This window comes from Scylla paramamosain, chromosome 3 (assembly GCF_035594125.1).
Source record: "Scylla paramamosain isolate STU-SP2022 chromosome 3, ASM3559412v1, whole genome shotgun sequence".
NCBI lineage: Eukaryota > Metazoa > Arthropoda > Malacostraca > Decapoda > Portunidae > Scylla > Scylla paramamosain.
The window spans coordinates 10,102,501-10,119,883 of record NC_087153.1 but is presented as its reverse complement, the minus strand read 5'-3'; the positions used below and the strand labels follow the sequence as shown (position 1 = coordinate 10,119,883).

Here is a 17,383-nt window from a genome sequence, read left to right as displayed (position 1 = left end):
ACCATCAACAGTAGCAGACCGACCTGGTCTCTTCTCTTCTCCATGGGATATGTCAATTATCTGACTGCTTCTAACAAGAAACGCATTCAATGCAGAGGTAAAAACCTATCAGACACTGAATGTATGGTCTCCTGGTGTGTGTGTGTGTGTGTGTGTGTGTGTGTGTGTGTGTGTGTCTTTACCTATAGGATTTTATTTATTTATTTATTTTTTTGACAGCACAAGAATCTCTGACCGTTCTTTCCCTATGGTTTCCTCACTCTCAAAGATGCATCTAATTTCTTTAAGTACTTCTCTATTCATGTTTGCTTGATGTAATACTTGCTGGTTTGTTTTCCATCCTGTCCATCACCTGCCATATGTCCAAAAACATCCACCTATCAAAATAGCTACACTGGTTCAACACACCAAAGCAATATAAAAACCATCAATGGAAAACAATACAAAAGACACTTCTTATTGAAATAATGCTTTAATTTCTCAAAAGTAGTGTTGAGGATCGCTGATATCTTGAGCTACTTTCACAGCATATAGGTATATTATGTTTTTGGATTTAATTTTCCACGAACAGATACTTTTAAAAAGACATTTGCGTAATGGCTGTGACATCAGCCTGCCACAGCCATTCTACCATCAGTATATGCTGCTGATTCTTATATTCTACAATCTACATAGATTGTGAATAAAAACTGGTAAAAAAAAAAAAAAAGGTAACAATACCAGTACACACAACACTTAACGCATGCACAATAAAAAGACTTAGTGCACAGCAACACCCTGTGCATGCGTCCTGTTAGCTGACTTAGTGCATGCAACACTGGTAAATTTGAATTATTTCTTGACCGTAGTCTGTTACATAAGTAGGAACTGTTGTTAGTCAATGGCCCATAATATCAAAACACAGCTCTCTCCTTAACATAAAGATATAGTTAGGTTTTTGTAGCTTTTGAGGGAACTGTAATTGGTCTAGGGAACATATTAACATGGTGCAAACTCTGTGTGGTGGGCAAGACTTAGATGAAGAAAATCTGAGGAAAATGCAAACAAGACAGGGAGATTAATGTGCGCAGCAGCCAGGGCAGGGAGAACAGTGAAAAACCAGTTATTTGCTATCATCCAGTGGTGCTTTTCCTCCTTGTGTTCATAAATAAATTCACCTTTTATCATCTTTTCCTTAAACAGTGTGTTCTCGCTCTTTGCTCTGCGTGGCATTAGCTTTGAAAACTAAAGAGAAAGTCTCTCTCTCTCTCTCTCTCTCTCTCTCAACCACTCATATCTTAATATTACAACAAAATGAGGTACTTACTTGGCATCCGGGGCTTCATGTGGGAGTAGCTCCGCTTCCTTCTCCTCGCTCTGCACTTTGCTGTAGGGAGGGCAGTCACGGTGAAGGGTGGGGTCATCATGGGGCACGGAGAGGACACGGCGAATATGGAAAGTAAGATTCAGGACACAAAGATAAAATATGAAAGAATGCCTGTAGATTTCAATATATATTTATGTTACAATTGAATATAGATTAATAGGCGGGACAAAATAATACTATAAAGTGAGTAATAAAAGGCAACCACAAATAAGATAGGAAATAAGATGTAAATGAAGCGGAATATATTGGGTGGAAACACAGGATATGTGCCAACAAGTAGTATGCGTGTAAGTCCTCATGGAAGACAACAGTGTCCAAGACTACAACATCCTACTAATTCACTGCACACACAACGTGGCTCTCCATACGGATGTAACACTTGTGAAAAGATCAAACTTACGACCCTGTCTGATGCACACTCACTGCCTGTGGGATGTTAAAACTGTCAATCAGGCAAACATTAAATTCGTCACAATGTTAAATTCCTTGCTATTTCAAGCCACTACGTACATTTCAATGTTAGTGAGAAAGTGGACAGACCTGCATCTGAGTGGCCTTCAGCCCTTGGCAAACAGGCACTGCTGTCCTTAGTAACACCAACTATGAAGTTTAAGACAGAAACGCAAGGAAGAGGGGTACAATTTCATGCGACACAAGTTTTTGTCACAGGATTTAGGGCCAAACTGATGGACAGATGTCACGACATGTCGAGATAACACTATTTTAGACTTGTGCTGGTATTTAGACACTAATATACATTTAATTATATATATATATATATATATATATATATATATATATATATATATATATATATATATATATATATATATATATATATATATATATATATATATATATATATATATATTGCTGCCATAACGTTCATATATGTACAATAGTATCACAGAAAGAATAAAATATACCAGAGGGGTGAGACAAACACGCAGGTGAGGCCAGATGTGGACAGGTGGCATCATTACTAATTATTTGAAGCAAACGAAAGGCAAGAGGAAGAAGCAGGAGTGGTGTGGAAATGGAAAAAAAAGGCACATTGGAAAAAAGGCACATTCATGTGTTCTCTTGGAGAAAGATGGCAATGCTGAATGAGAGAAAGGAAGGTAAATGCTACAACTTGTTTTGGAAAAAAAAGATTTCTGACACCACGTTGCAAAGAAATATTGCGTGGATGAGAAGGAATGAAGGATCACTGTGTACGGCAGAAGAGAGATTATCACTTATTGTAGAAAAAATAAAATAAAAGTCCCCATGTGGTAAAGCTAACTTGATATCATATGACGGACATAGTGTGTACTGTACATGCACACAATACAAACCAAAGTCTCAAGGTGGATGTGGATGTGGACATCTGTCAGCCACAAAGCACACTGAGACTGAACAATTTCAGTACTAAAGAAGTTAACAGTTGAATTTGTTAATATCACAAAAGACTACAGTTGCGACTTGCTATCTAGTACTGGCAAGAAATGTGAACCCTGGTTCATTACTCTACACCTTAAGCAAGGTGCACTTCTACTATACCAAGGCAGCTGCAAGGCCACTCACCCTCATGGTAAAACACTCAGCTGAAAAATTATGTTTTCCTTCATTTTCTGCATTGAACTTTGTTCCAGTGCATTACTGCATGTTAAAGAATGCACAAGAGCACTGAGAAAAGAAATGGGACAATTACAGTGTCTGGAAGCATGCTGCTTGTCTTCCAGCCCCCCATTACCTTTTGCAGCTTTCATTTATTCTATAACTGCTTCAGTTGAGATCACTCACTATGCAGAAACTAACGAAGAACTGAACACCTCCTATCAAGAACTCTGAATAAAGAATTATTGGCAGCATAGTAGTAAACTTGTCCACAGCATGTAGTACATAACTTAAACATCTAGAAAATTTTAACTCGGTATAAGCCAATGTCTCAGGAATTTTCAGAGGTGCTTAGCATTGGATGTACTGAGAAGATAAAGATCTTTCAGCTGATTCCTTACCTAATTAACAGATAATTATCTCCAGTGTCTCTTGTGAGTGGTGTATCCCTTACATGAGAAGCACATGTATTTTATTAAATATGAGCAGATAATGGCTTTGCACAAAGCCAGTATCAGGGAGAGGAAGATGATGTGATTGAAACTATGCAAAAGATCAAATTTTATAAATACTGATTTACACAAATTTAGATATTAAGTTTACAGAAGGAAAGAACAAAGTTAGAAGGTTCAGAGTAGAAAACGGAGTTGGCTGGAAGTTTAAACTTTTTTGGTAGGATAAGGAATTGCACTTTTTAAAGAATAAATGAATATCAGATCCTTCCTATTTAATTGATTTTGGATTAAAGTTGTTTGCTTTATACCGGCTTTTTATGAGGCATGTAATCATTCAAGTGAAATAATGACAGTTAAATAATTGTTAAAAACATAGTTAATAAGATTAGCACAAGAATGAATGGGCAGTGGATAGTGAGTTTGATTTAATAGATAAGAAAATGATGACAGACAGAAGAATCATCTTGTGGAGCTCCACTACTGATAGTTTCAAAAGACAGTGACCTGTAGCTCTGCCCTTTCATCCAGGGGCATGATATATGTGTGATAAGTGCAAGTAATCCTTCTACATCTCTGAAACATGGGGATTTATAATCTATTTCTGGATTCCTTACATATATGGCAGTTAAAATGGAGGCAGAGGATTAGAAAGATGAAGGATGGAAAATGACTTCATTTTGACATCTTTTGGGATAATTCAGTACTATTATATATTTTTTCTTTGGTGTCATTCACGTGTAAGGGATATAAGTGACAAAAAGCAAAAAAATATTTTCCAGTTTGGGGTGATGATGATTTAGCATGGTGATCTCATTTCTTGTAAAAATACCTCACATGAGACAGTACATTATACTTACAGCAATGTTGTCATGAATCAAAAGTGTTGGTAGCAGATAAATTTGTTTGTTTCAACTCTGATTCCTCAACATATAAAAGAAAAAAAAAAAGAAAAAAAAAAAAGCCCTTCAACTGCTTCCCATTGAGAACAAGTGAGAGAAGGGTGCCCATACATCATAAGAGGCAGAGCATCTGGTTACTGACACAAAATGTTTTGAATTTTTAACATAATGGATGGAATAACAACTTATGTTAATCTGGAGAACAGACTACTCTTTCGAGTTATGAAGTCCAAAGAGAGAGCCATAACTCTAAACTTTCGTATTATATACTCATAAAATATAACAAAAATAATAAATTATGATATGAAATAAAAAGTGTAATCAGTATTAACATCAGGCCACATCTTGACCTTACTCCTCATGGCCTAGAAGGCTTTGGCAAGATTTGAGGGAAGGAGGTGGGCCAAGAGTGACTCCAATGAAATATGAAATCACAAATTTAAGAATACAAAAATAATTAAATGTTGGAAGTAAATAAGAGAAAGGAGAAAGGCATCGTGTGAGAGATGGAGAACACTGGCCATACACACCCTTACCTTAGTCATGCTCATTCTTGGTTCATTCAGGATAAACAAACGGCGGGCGCTAGAGAAAACCTTAGAACTCACTCCGATAATAACTTCAGCTCTTGGCCATAATAAAAAAAAATTAACATAAGGATCAGATACATAACAAATGCATACTAAATCATATATGAAGAACCGGCTAAATGGCAACTACAATAATTTAGAGAAAAAAAATTGTAATAGATTCTAATAAAACCATAATGGATGGCTCTATGACACCAAAGTACAACAGTTCATATCAAGTAACCACAGCACAAAACAGAATTGGTTTACTAACAGTGACAGTAATGGGATAGGGAACCGCTCGGGCCATGCTTCATTCTGCCCACCACAGAGCCACCTTCAGGAGACACTGTCTAGCTCATCTTTCAGAAAGTGTCTCTGTTAGGTAGGAGACTCTGGAGAGGCATCACATCCATAAAGCTACATGCCTTCATAAAAAAGGAAACATCCTTCGGGGGAGTGCTTTCAGGCAGTGTGTTTCAAGTTCATCGGTCAAGCAGTAAGTTTCCTGGTGTGGTGCATCCTGGGCATATCAGGGCCTTGTCATCACCTCAACCTTCACATCACTGCTGCTGCTGTTGTGACCACTGCCACTTGCTGGGACCATTCTCTGGCCATGTCACCATAAAGTATGCTGAACTGGTGTTGACATAATGCCCTTCATGATAGCTGGACATGCCGTTGAGAAATAAAAATTTTAATGTGGTGTTCAAAAATAAACTTCCTTTTAGAATAAAACATCTTGCCCTTAAAGATGAAACTGATGATAATGAACTTGAAACGACTTCGAGTTTAAGAGGATGTTAAAAGTTGTTAGGGGCGGGCAGGAGGGCGGGAGGTGAAGGTGCGGCAGGACACAAGAAATGCATCCGACCCACATGGCTGCTGGCCGAGGGTCGTGCAAATCAACAATCAATGCCGCAACTGCCGTGGCTGTAGCTTACTAGCTCTACACGGGAGGGTGGCAGGCAGGAACCACTGAGCAGGACCTAAGGGGCTAGGACAGGTACGAGCGTGCGGGCGGGCTGATTGACTGATGGGAGAGGTGCAGCGCCGCTGACTTACTTGACTCCCAACTTGGTAGCCACTCGCTTCCACTGGGAGAAGCCGGACAGTCTACGGACGGGGCTGGACACACAGCCACTGTTGGGGCGGGCCGGGGGGTTAGCGGGCCGCGGAGGCCAGGACACGCAGCCACTGTTGGGGCGGGCCTGGGGGTTAGCGGGCCAAGCGAGCCAGGACGCCACCAGGGGAGTCTCGCTACCCACCTCACCACACCGTGACACCCAGACTAGATCAGCCCACTTCGCAAGGCGTGTCACCAGTGGAGGAACAACACAGCCGAGTCCCTCCGTGACCACTGACTACTAAGAAGCTTGCCAAGACGTTACAGTACCTCCAGAGTGTAAAAGCTGATACTTGACTCGTGTTGTTTAGGGATGTCTAGGGAATGTCATGTCATCTAGTATGACAAGCATAAGGATGGAAAGCAAAACTGTTTAACAGGAAAGATGACTGATGCATAAAGCAGTGATTCTATAATGCAAAATAAGATTTGCAGACAATTTTTGTTTTATGCGAAATTATCACACCACAAATAAATGATCAGTAGTATTTGGGAACAATTCATAAAAAAAGATGAGGATGATGATGATAAGGAAGAGGACAATAAAAATGAAAGTGTAAAGTGGCAAATGAAAAGGAAATGATGAAAGAAAGGTACAAAAGAAGTAAGAATTGGTTGAGGCATGGAAGAGGAAATGAGAGGAAGACAGAGATGAGAAACAAAATGGGCTTCAGCAATGAAAAAAAATTGCAGTTTATATAAAGCATTAAAACCAAAGAAGAATAACACTGCATCATTAGAAAATAAGAAAAATAAACGGAGCTCCCAGTGGCAGGAGAGAGGTGAAGTAATGACCAATGGAGCTGACGAGTGACGCTGGGGCTGTGTTAAGCAGGAGCCTGTTGCTGGGGCATGTGGCGGGGTGCGGCCCTGGTGGGATCACAGGATCCAGGCTGCATGTGGATCACCTGTGCTCCCCAGCTGGTGCAGTTTTGTTCACCATACCAGGCAAATATACGCATGCATTTCAAGTAGTACAGCCCAAAAGCCTTTGTTGATAATTAAATTAGTGCGTTTAAAGTATAATTTCTTTCAAATGAGTGAAGAAAAGAAGCTTGCCTCCTCAGAAAGGTATTAAACACAATATAAATAGTGAATTACTAACAAAGTAGTAATAATGTGGGAGTGGGGTGGCGAGGTGTGTGCTCTGTGCCAACTACACTAAGAGTTAAGTTGCCGGGGAGCGGTCGTCCTCCTGTGGGTAGTTTATGCAGGGTCGGACACGCAGTGATTAAAATCATTCCAGTTGTTGGGGTGGGCCAGGGAGGCCCAGGGCTGCAGCAGCTCCCCACCATGCTAGCTTGCACACTGGTCCACGTGCTTCAGTTGGCAACACATACACAGAGTCAGTTGTAACTGCGCACTTTTATCAAAACTAAATGAGGAGGGAGAGTTGTGGCACTCCAGGACTGTGGCAGCAATGAAGCTTAAATGGAAAAAGTGAATATATATATGGATGTGAATTTTTGTACACCAAATCATTACCATTTTGAGCAATGGCAAGATACAATCATGTTCATGCCTTGCAGGTACCAGTGTGCCACAATTTCCCAACCTCTACCACAAGCAGCATCAGTGCTGTTATTACTGTGGAACAAAATAACAAAGAAGCAGCCAAACTTCAATATTAAAAAATAAAAACATCGTTCAAGGAAAATCTAACAGGACGATCATGTGAGTAAATCAAATGGGAATGCAAGACAAGTTCACCTATTTAAGACCTGATAGTGATCTTAGTGATGTGGACAAAGGCTCAGGTCTCGGTTCTTCGAAGTCAACCTGAGAGCACACTAACAGAGACTTAAAATAGGTAAACAGGTCTTCTTTCACTCAGCTCAGATGCTGGGATCAAAGCAGCTGGCAATCCGGCTGTTAGCAAGCCTACCAAGTTCTCCAGGCACGGGGCGCAACAGACCAAGACCAGTCGTTGGGTGTTCTCTCAAGATGCAAAATAACATGTCTAAAAATACTTATCATAATAAAATCCAAACTGCAGTGGAGTGGTAAACACAGCATATGGTCAATCAACCAAGGACTGATGGAGAAAATAAAAATAATTCAAAGCAACAATTAAATGATAAGAGAAAACAAACAAGGGTAAAAATAAAATTAAGCGCAAGAGAGTGGAAGCTTCGCAATATTTTCTTTGTTGTGGCAGTTCTAACCTTGGGCTCAATATGGTTACAGAGGAAGCAGTGAGAAGGATGATACTGAAATGAAACACTGAGACAAAACCTTAGCTAACACTGTGGTCAGGAATGCTCTATAGGCAACCTTAGTCTGATTAGGAAATAGATGAAAATCCATGATGTCTTTGACTGGTGGGATCCAGAGGATGTAGCAATAATATAGAGCCAGGCCAAGGCAGCTTCTGCTCAGTGCTGATGACCACACACAAAATACTTCTGTAGAAACAGTTTTCATCAAACTAAACCCGAGTTGTCGGGCACTGATACACTGAAATATGAGTTTAATGTCCTTAGTTAAAGTTATAAAAGATTCGTTTACCAGCAGTTGAATACCTAGAAATATATATCCAATGGAATGCAGAAGAGCATCACATAAACAGTGTACCTTTCCCCCCTTTTTCCTGTTTTTCTTTCTTTTCATCCTTTTTTTCTTTAGTTATGAACCATTACTGCATTTATAATTCTTTTTTCTGCTTCCACATGACTTACCTTGGTGATGCAACACTGGTGGGACGTGTGGGAGATGAATGGGCGGCCGAGGAGCGAGATCTGGCAACGGCAGGTGCTTGTGTTTTAGCAGCAGTGCCTGGAGGGGCACTGCCTCCTGAGCCTGCATAGGAGCCCAGGCTGGAGCTTTTTGTGGTGGTGCCAAGTGTTGCAGCAGTCCCAGGTTTCTGGATCACCTAGCAAGGTAGACACAGATGAATAAGCTGAATTGTTATTATATATACATGGAAACAAACAAAAAAAACATAAATGCATTATGAAATTCAATATAAATATCAGTTGTTGCATGCCAGTCTGCTGCTCTTCATTTTAAGTACAGCTTCAGTGGAGTCCATGACTGACCACTGCCACCAAAGCCAAGGTAGCAAGTCAAAACACAAACTTCTAAGATGCAGTTCACTCCATCCATATCAAATGTTTCTCTACATAGCTAAATGGAAAAGAATTGGTATATCAAACAACTCCACCTTCCTTTTTGAACAAAATCCTGCACATGAAATGTTCTCATCAGCTGCACCTCAGTATAATTGTGGTTGTTGAGAAAACTGGCACATAGTGATAATTGTGGCTTTGTACCCAACACTTCAAAATTGTGGCCTAGAAATGTCTTTTGACCACTGCAAGACCTTCCTGGACAAAATTAAATAATGTTTCAACATATGTATTTCTGTTACAAGATTCCTTCACACAAACAATCGGTCAAAATCTGAAAAGAAACATATTGAAATAATTTTAATGGAATGCTAGCATTACTAGTGTGTGCTGAGATCAAGAAACCACTAAGAGATACTTGAGGAAATGCAAGTTTCTTTACCTGCAAGCTACTCTGTCAAGTACTGCAAGGTTACAGAGCAGCTTAATAATAAGACTATAAGTAATGTACCACTATTCACTTATCTGTAAGGCAAACAGTAACTATTGCTGTCACAACACTGTGTTGCTACATTTAAAATAAATTTTCTACATCTGGACATGCGGAAAAGTCTGATAGGAACAGAATTATGTAGCATGAGAAACCTGGAAAAATGCATTCTTACTGTGAGAGAAATAGACTGCTATGAAGAAAATCCATAAACCTACACCTTCATTAATAACAAGTCATGCAGCCACATGGAAAACTGCCGAGGAGAATGAAGAGCTGCTTCTTGAAGATCCTAAATATTATCAGTCTTAGTAGGAATCCAGGATGAAAGAAAGGATCTCTATTGATATTTCTCTGGTACAAAAGATGAAACTACTTGTCAAAATCTCAAAACATGAAGTAGATACATGTAGAGCAATAAAGATGCATACATGAAAGTACACACTACTGAAGAGGAATAAAATTAGACAAGACTTCATATGTATGTGAAAATATTTTTAGAGATAGAGTCCTCACAAAATGAAGTGCAAGTGGTAAACATGAAGGAATAATGTACATGGGAGGGACTGGGACAAAGTGGGGAAGGTATGGTCAAGGAAAGGAAGTACTGACAACATGATTCAGAAACTGAACAAAGAGAGCTGAGAGTATGAAATGAAATGAAACATGAGTGAACAGATGGTATGGAGAGGAAGCTCAAACAACAGGTAGACTTGTCAAATCTGACTGAGGTGAAGTGGAAAAATTATAATGAACTTTACTTATTTTTATATGTATGTACATACATATATATATGTATGAGGGTCCAGTATTATTTTCCGAATTGGTTTGAAAATACCCAGAATTTTCTTTAATGAAATCAATTATTAGATTTACTTAGATTTCACTTTCATTCAAATATATATTTAAGCCACTAGATTCCTAAGATGTAAATTTATTTCTAGGCAATCCTTGTGGGGATAAGAGTGAGGGTGTGCATGTAAGCAAGGTATGTACTATGTTTTGACTACCTCCCTCTTTGAAAGTGTTAATAATGAATAATTCTAAGAAATATCTGTAATTTTCATGAAGACTAGTCAAGATCTATCCAACTGTTTTCAGTTTAGGCATCCCTGAAAAAAAAAAATCTAGACAAAATAGTTTGCAACATTAACAATAACTGTTTTTATGGAGTAACAGGGATAGAGACAACCTGATGATAGATGGAGATAAAGGACTCTGCAGCTCAACAGAGAGATAGACTGTACAACTGGTTGGCAAGACAGGTGGATAACAATGGGAGGTGGATGGACAACAGGGGCAGAGGGACACAAGAGTGGGGGCTCACCAGTGTTGTGAGTCCTGCTGCCAACTGGATATGCTAGAACAGACAGAAGAGAGTCAACACTTGGCCAAAGTCTGTGTCAACATTTAACATCAAAGAACCTTCAAGAGGCAGAAAATTGACATATTTGATATAGTATTACTTATGAATAAGTAAATATATAAACTGATGATCTGGGATGACTGTTGCACTTCTAATCCATGTGTAATATAGTCACATCCTTGTACAGATATTTGTACAATTAGCAACTGGTTAAAACTCCTAGCCATTTAAAGTTTGTCATAATAGGGTACATATGTGTATATATGTAGTATATAAAGGCATCTTATGAACAACATTTATTCCTGAGAATCAAGTTTGTGGATTCCATTCAGAGCTCAGATTCACAATCATAAAGAAAGTTAAGTATCAAAATGCTGATGCAGCTTGAATCAATGCATTGTGTCAACTAATCCAGTAAATTAAAAAGGAAAAAAAATCATAATCTGAATCACATAGAAAAGACAGAGATCTTCATTTGTGTCAGCATAATTTTCTTAAAAATTTTCTGAGCACCTGGGGAGTACAAAGATACAATGAAGACATTGTATTATTATTTGTCATTTAGTGCAGCTAAAATTTAGAGGATCTTAGTAATCCAGTGGGACATAACTGGCAAGATGCTGTAATCATTAGATGAGGTAAAGATGGAAGTTCTTGGTTCACATCTGAAGTACCGATTGCACTTCACTTCATGAATGATGCCACTGGCCACATCATACCATGGCAGAAGCAACCTTGACCATCACACTTCATGCAGGTCTGGCAGCAAAACAGCAACATTCACTGAGCATTTTGCACAAAAAGCAAAATATACCTTGAAGTTTTATGTTAGGGCAGGTAAATGATTATGAAAACTTGATGAAGATAATAATAAATATGAATAAATCCATATGAAGTAACAATGGAAACAGGGCTCTCACCTTGGGGTTCTTCAGTTTGGAGCAGTCAGAGATTTGATCCTTACAAGAATTCTCGTGCACACACACCTGACAAGCTGGGGAAGGTAATGATGCCACTTAGCAAACACAATGAGGTGTAACTAAGATACAAGAATTATTGTAAATACTTATTTAGTTTTGAAAGAGCAAAATTATGTTAAATTTCTTCAACTGATTAGAATAAAAAAGTATTCAGTTTTTTTCTTCAGATAATATTTTTTATTTGTGAAAATATACTTTCATTGCATATTGAATGTAAAAACAGGCAGTTTATTGTATTTACTGCTTTGATAGTGGTAGAAGGGCTCATTTATAATATCATAACCTGGTTTATGTCATTTGCAAAAGTGAAGAAAAATAAAAGTAATATAAAAACAAAAAGTCAAAGTAAGAAAAATACATATAAAGAATTAGGGAGAGAAATAAAGTTAGTATAAAGCTTAAAACAATAGTGCTGTGATAATCAAATTCATAAGGTGTATCAGGAGAGTAGCTACTTCTTGTGCACTGTCAGGAAGTGAGGCAGAGATAACTGATGCCCCTGTAGTTTACACACAATTTGAGTCTGCATGAAATAAACTCTTCAGCGCCACCAATACTCACTCTCACATCGAAGGGCAGGCTTGTTTGTCATGGGTTTGCTGCACACGTCACACGTTGCTGAGTTGCTGTAGCACACAGCCACAAAATGGTGTGAGCTCTTCTTGAGTTTGTCCTGATGAAAATATCATGTGTAAATTTCTGCACATATATTGGGATAGGAAAAGATAACAGAACCTTCAGAATTTTAAATATGATAAGCAGTAGAAAGGGCAACAGAAGAGCTAACACTAGAAGATAACAAGTAGTATCTGCAGAACCAAGGTAAATGGGAACATAGATTCTGGATAGCACATGTTTTTCAGTGAAAATGCAGAAAACTGGAAAATGTAAAAATTGTAAAATACTGTAATGACAGGGAAGGAAGGTAAGCATATGCCTGTGAGTATGGATACAGAACACTGACTGACAAATATGACGGATAAACACACACACACACACACACACACACACACACACACACACACACACACACACACACACACACACACACACACACACACACACACACACACACACACACACACACACACACACACACACACACATGCATACACAATAAACACAGACAGACATATGATCACAAATGCACACAGATAGGCAGGACTGCTTGCCTTATGTGGCAACCAGACTGTGAGGTCACAGCTCCTTGACTCAAGCAGTACCTGTTCTTTACTTTACAAACAGGAGTTATGTGTGAAAGGAAACCAGTCCAAATGAATTCTTCCTTCACAAAATTTTGACCCAGGATCTTTTGCTTTTGAGACTTGCTAACCATTGCCCCATTTTGCCAATGATAATAATAATAATAGTGGTAACAATAATGACAATAACTGTGATGGTGATAATTATAATAATGATAATATAATAATTAATAGTAACAGATCAGTGAAACCCCTTAAATTGAACCTTTCCCCTCATCATGTTCCTCACCACTCTCACACCCTCACCCAACACACTGGTTAGGTGATGATCTGCATCAGGTCATGAGTGTGGGATGCAGGGTGAGGCTGTAGGGTTTGCCACATCCAACATGTTCAGAAAGATCACTGAAATATCATATATTTTGTTGCATGTAATGATGTGTGGTTGACTGTGGAACACTGGCAGCAAGAGAGGGATTTGTCAATAGAGGTGTCTGGTTGTGCAACAGACCAAATAGACTGTCTACTTAATCTGTGAATGAAATATATTTTTGATTGTTTCCCTCTTCTATCAATATGTCATGGATGTAAAATGTGGCAAAAATGAAGGCCCAAAAATTGCCACTGGTGTATCTTGTCTACCCTATGTGGCACTTAAAGGAAGTGAGATGAGACAGGTGGTTTGTGCGGTGGCAGGGAGCTGGGTGGACACTGTAAAGCTTGGACGCTGAGGGGGAAGCAAAGCAGCTCTTGGATTTGTTCAGGGGGTGAACAGTCATTTATGGGGAGGGAGCAAGTGGGGGAGATGTCCATGAGACCACATCTGCACACAACCACAGAGAGGCAAACTGCTGGGGTCGGGAATGGGGGTGAACCTGGGGGCTGTGTGTTTACCTGCATCTTTGGTACTGAGTCCCTCCGCAGCGTGTACTTTAGGCGAACATGGAATGAAAAAACAAAAATTTGCCACGTTCCTGAAGTGAGTGAGATGAAGTCAGTCTCTCTTTTCACTGCGATAAAGCTGGGTAGGTTGGTATTAGCAGCAATGTGCTGTATTCTCTAGTCACTGATGATGGGTGTGTAGTGTTCATGACAATGACTATCACCCGTAACATGCACATTCTTTATATTATATATGCACTTTTATCTAACTTAATATTCACTACATTAAACATTACATGATGTGAAACTGATGAAGTATCAAATATACAGTTTCTCATAGAATGCATCACACACACACACACACACACACACACACACACACACACACACACACACACATTCACACACGCACACACGCACACACACACACACACACACACACACACACACACACACACACACACACACACACATACCCTCGTAGTGTTGGAGAGGTGAGGTCATGGTTGGAGTCAACATGATAAGCAAGGTGTGGTGCTCTCCACAGATGACAGCAGTGAATATTTCTGGGTAAATGTTATACTACCAAATTAACTCTTTACTTTTTCTGTTTCTTGGCCCACAATCATCTCTTGCCTAAGACTATTGAAACTTTTCCTTCTAAGCAATTATTGCCCATCAGTTGCCTCTTCACATTTACCTCTCACTTCCACAACAAAGAATTACCTCTGGAGCTTGGGATCTTAATCCAGTCAGGAGAAGTATCTGTCTTGTTATGTTTAATTGTGATGACCGAACTGCATCATCCTACACACACACTGATACATGGATTCGTGACACTCAGAATAATTTGCATGCATGCACACATAAAAAAAATCAAATATAAGTAACTTGCAAGACATGTAAATTTAATAATATAAAAATATTTTTCTCATTGCCTTCTCTCACAGATTCCCTTTCATGTAATTTTATCCTCTCAATATCACTTATAACCCATTTTTCTCCTTCTGCTCCCTTCCTTGTCTCTTACTCTTGTTTTTAATTTCTTCTTACCTTCTTTTTCCTGAAGAACAGAGAGCCTCTTTTTCTTCTCTTGGTGTCCTCGTATTGGTAGTTCGATCTGTGAAAAAATATGGAATCAATATCACAAAGCCATTAATAGCAAACAACACAACATCAGTAAAGTTTAAATGCAAATCATGCTCACACTGAGCAAGAATGCCTGTAATGTGCCAAATATAGACTCAGTTTTTTCTTTCCATTTATTTTCATTCATTTGTCTCATCCACTCAACTGTTATCTGTAATACTAATTCCCATCACACAAACAGACACACACATGTGCACACACACACACACACACACACACACACACACACACACACACACACAAGGTGTGTCAAACAATGTGAGCATGAACTATATATGGCCATTAAATGGGCACAATGTTCTTTCTCTCTCTCTCTCTCTCTCTCTCTCTCTCTCTCAACACGCACACACACACACACACACACACACACACACACACACACACACACACACACACACACACACACACACACACATACACATGCATCACTATGAGCAAAGGAATTGTTGATATGGTTAAGGCCATGGCAGCACAGCCAAAGCTGATGAAACAATCCAGAGGAATTCCTGCTGCCACTGAAGTCTTCATGAGGAAATGAAAAATCCTCTCAAGTGTTCTTGGGAAGTCACCAAAGAGGATGATTTGGAGACTCATTTCATATCTTTATAGAAAAAAAAATATATGTATAATAAACTTACAACTTCATGGGCAGTATATTATGTGTAGCGGTAAGGTGGTGGCGGGAGGACTGGTGGAGGGGGGATGAATCAGAGGGAGGGGAGGCTGATCGAGTGCTGGCGGTGACAGAAATGCTGCGTCCCCACCTCCGAGCCCTGTCTGAGGCAGGGGATGCAGGGAGGGGCGGCTGGTACTCCAGGCTCAAGTCCGTGTCGGTCTCGCTCAGCACTACTCCGCTGAGTCAGGCACAGAAGATTGTCAGTTACTCATCCACAAGAGGAAGAGGGAAGGGGCGCGCAGCCCACCGCCTAGCAACCTCTGAGCACTGAGTGGCATGTAGCCTAAGTTCTCTCACTTACAGGTGGGATTAATGGCTGGTGAAGGCTGAGAGGGGTGAGGTAAGGTAAGTGACAAGAATGAAGCTATAATTGGGAGGTGAGTCAACAAAAAATGTGTACTGGTTAGTGCATTGCATACAGAACATCATTAATAAATTCAATACTTTTATTATTATTGCATTAATAAGTTAGCAGTAATGTTGGCTGATATATTCAGTGACAATAAATAGCAAAGTGTGCCATGCATGCCTTTAATGTGTCCATCATGCCACTAAGAACATGCAGGAACAGGGCAGTCATGCAAGTGCAGGAGCTGTCATGTGGGATGTGTGGAGCAAGTCAAGCATGTGTGGTGGTGAGCCAATGTTATAATGCACCTGTACTACATGCCTAATGTGTTCATGCTCAGTCTTATCAAATATTATGACCAGGAGAGGTGTCTGGGTGGGGAGACAAGCAGCAGCTGCAGAGGATGATGCCACCACACAGGAGAGGAGGCAACAAGTTTATGTAGGATGGAGGAGAGATGACATGAACAGAAATAAAAGAAGACAGGCAGGTTGTCTGAGGGGGACAGTTACAAAACCCCACAGTGCAGAGTGACACATGTGTTAGACAAGGATAAATGCCACTGTAGTTAGTAGAAACTGAATGCCAAAGAGGATGCTGAGAGGTTAAGAGAAGCACGTAGGAAGGCAGGGCAGGAGGCTAAGTGGCTGAGGGCTTGAGGTGCCAGTCTGTATGATGTCTCCAATGACACCTACAGGATATCATACCTATGTAAAGAATATCAAGACACCTCTGAAACTAAACCAGCCAAATTTTTTCAGAATCTTCTATAATCATGTTTCTGGGAGTGCCATATTGAGTAGGCTTTATCAAGTGGGCTTTTCCTCTATCTTCTTGTGTTCTTGGCCAGATTTCTATGTAGATTATCAGTATTTTAAGTTGTTAGCATCAAGACAGTTATGAGACTAAACTGGCCAACTTTTTTTTTTCTTAATCTTCTATAATCATATCGAGTTTGGTTTTTCTCTCATTTTCTGTGTTCTTGGTCAGACTTCTAGATGCACGATAAAAAAGGTAAATAAAAATGTGTGCAAGGGGTAATGAGAATGATGCTGGCAGATATAGATGTGGTGCTGTGGTAGTCTTTGTGGGTAATAGGTGAATGTTACAGGTCACAGGCATCCATGAATATATATCAAATCTGCTTTGATACTAAATCCCTCAGGACGTGACACTACTATTTCTAAGCCAGACTTCACTCAACACC

General features: G+C 39.5%; 1 protein-coding gene across 4 annotated transcripts in view; it reads right to left on the bottom strand.

Annotated features, from left to right (window-relative positions):
• LOC135090095 (rho guanine nucleotide exchange factor 18-like) overlaps window positions 1–17,383 on the bottom strand; it is a 175,981-nt gene that overhangs the window by 20,056 nt on the left and 138,542 nt on the right. For all 4 annotated transcript variants that reach the window (XM_063986435.1, XM_063986452.1, XM_063986425.1 and 1 more), the window contains exons 8-14: window positions 15,056–15,122; window positions 12,480–12,591; window positions 11,859–11,932; window positions 10,900–10,932; window positions 8,693–8,886; window positions 5,954–6,085; window positions 1,307–1,366 (exon numbers count right to left, since the gene is read on the bottom strand). In XM_063986435.1, the coding sequence (XP_063842505.1) occupies window positions 1,307–1,366; window positions 5,954–6,085; window positions 8,693–8,886; window positions 10,900–10,932; window positions 11,859–11,932; window positions 12,480–12,591; window positions 15,056–15,122 (672 nt within the window). The remainder of the gene's footprint in view (window positions 1–1,306; window positions 1,367–5,953; window positions 6,086–8,692; window positions 8,887–10,899; window positions 10,933–11,858; window positions 11,933–12,479; window positions 12,592–15,055; window positions 15,123–17,383) is intronic.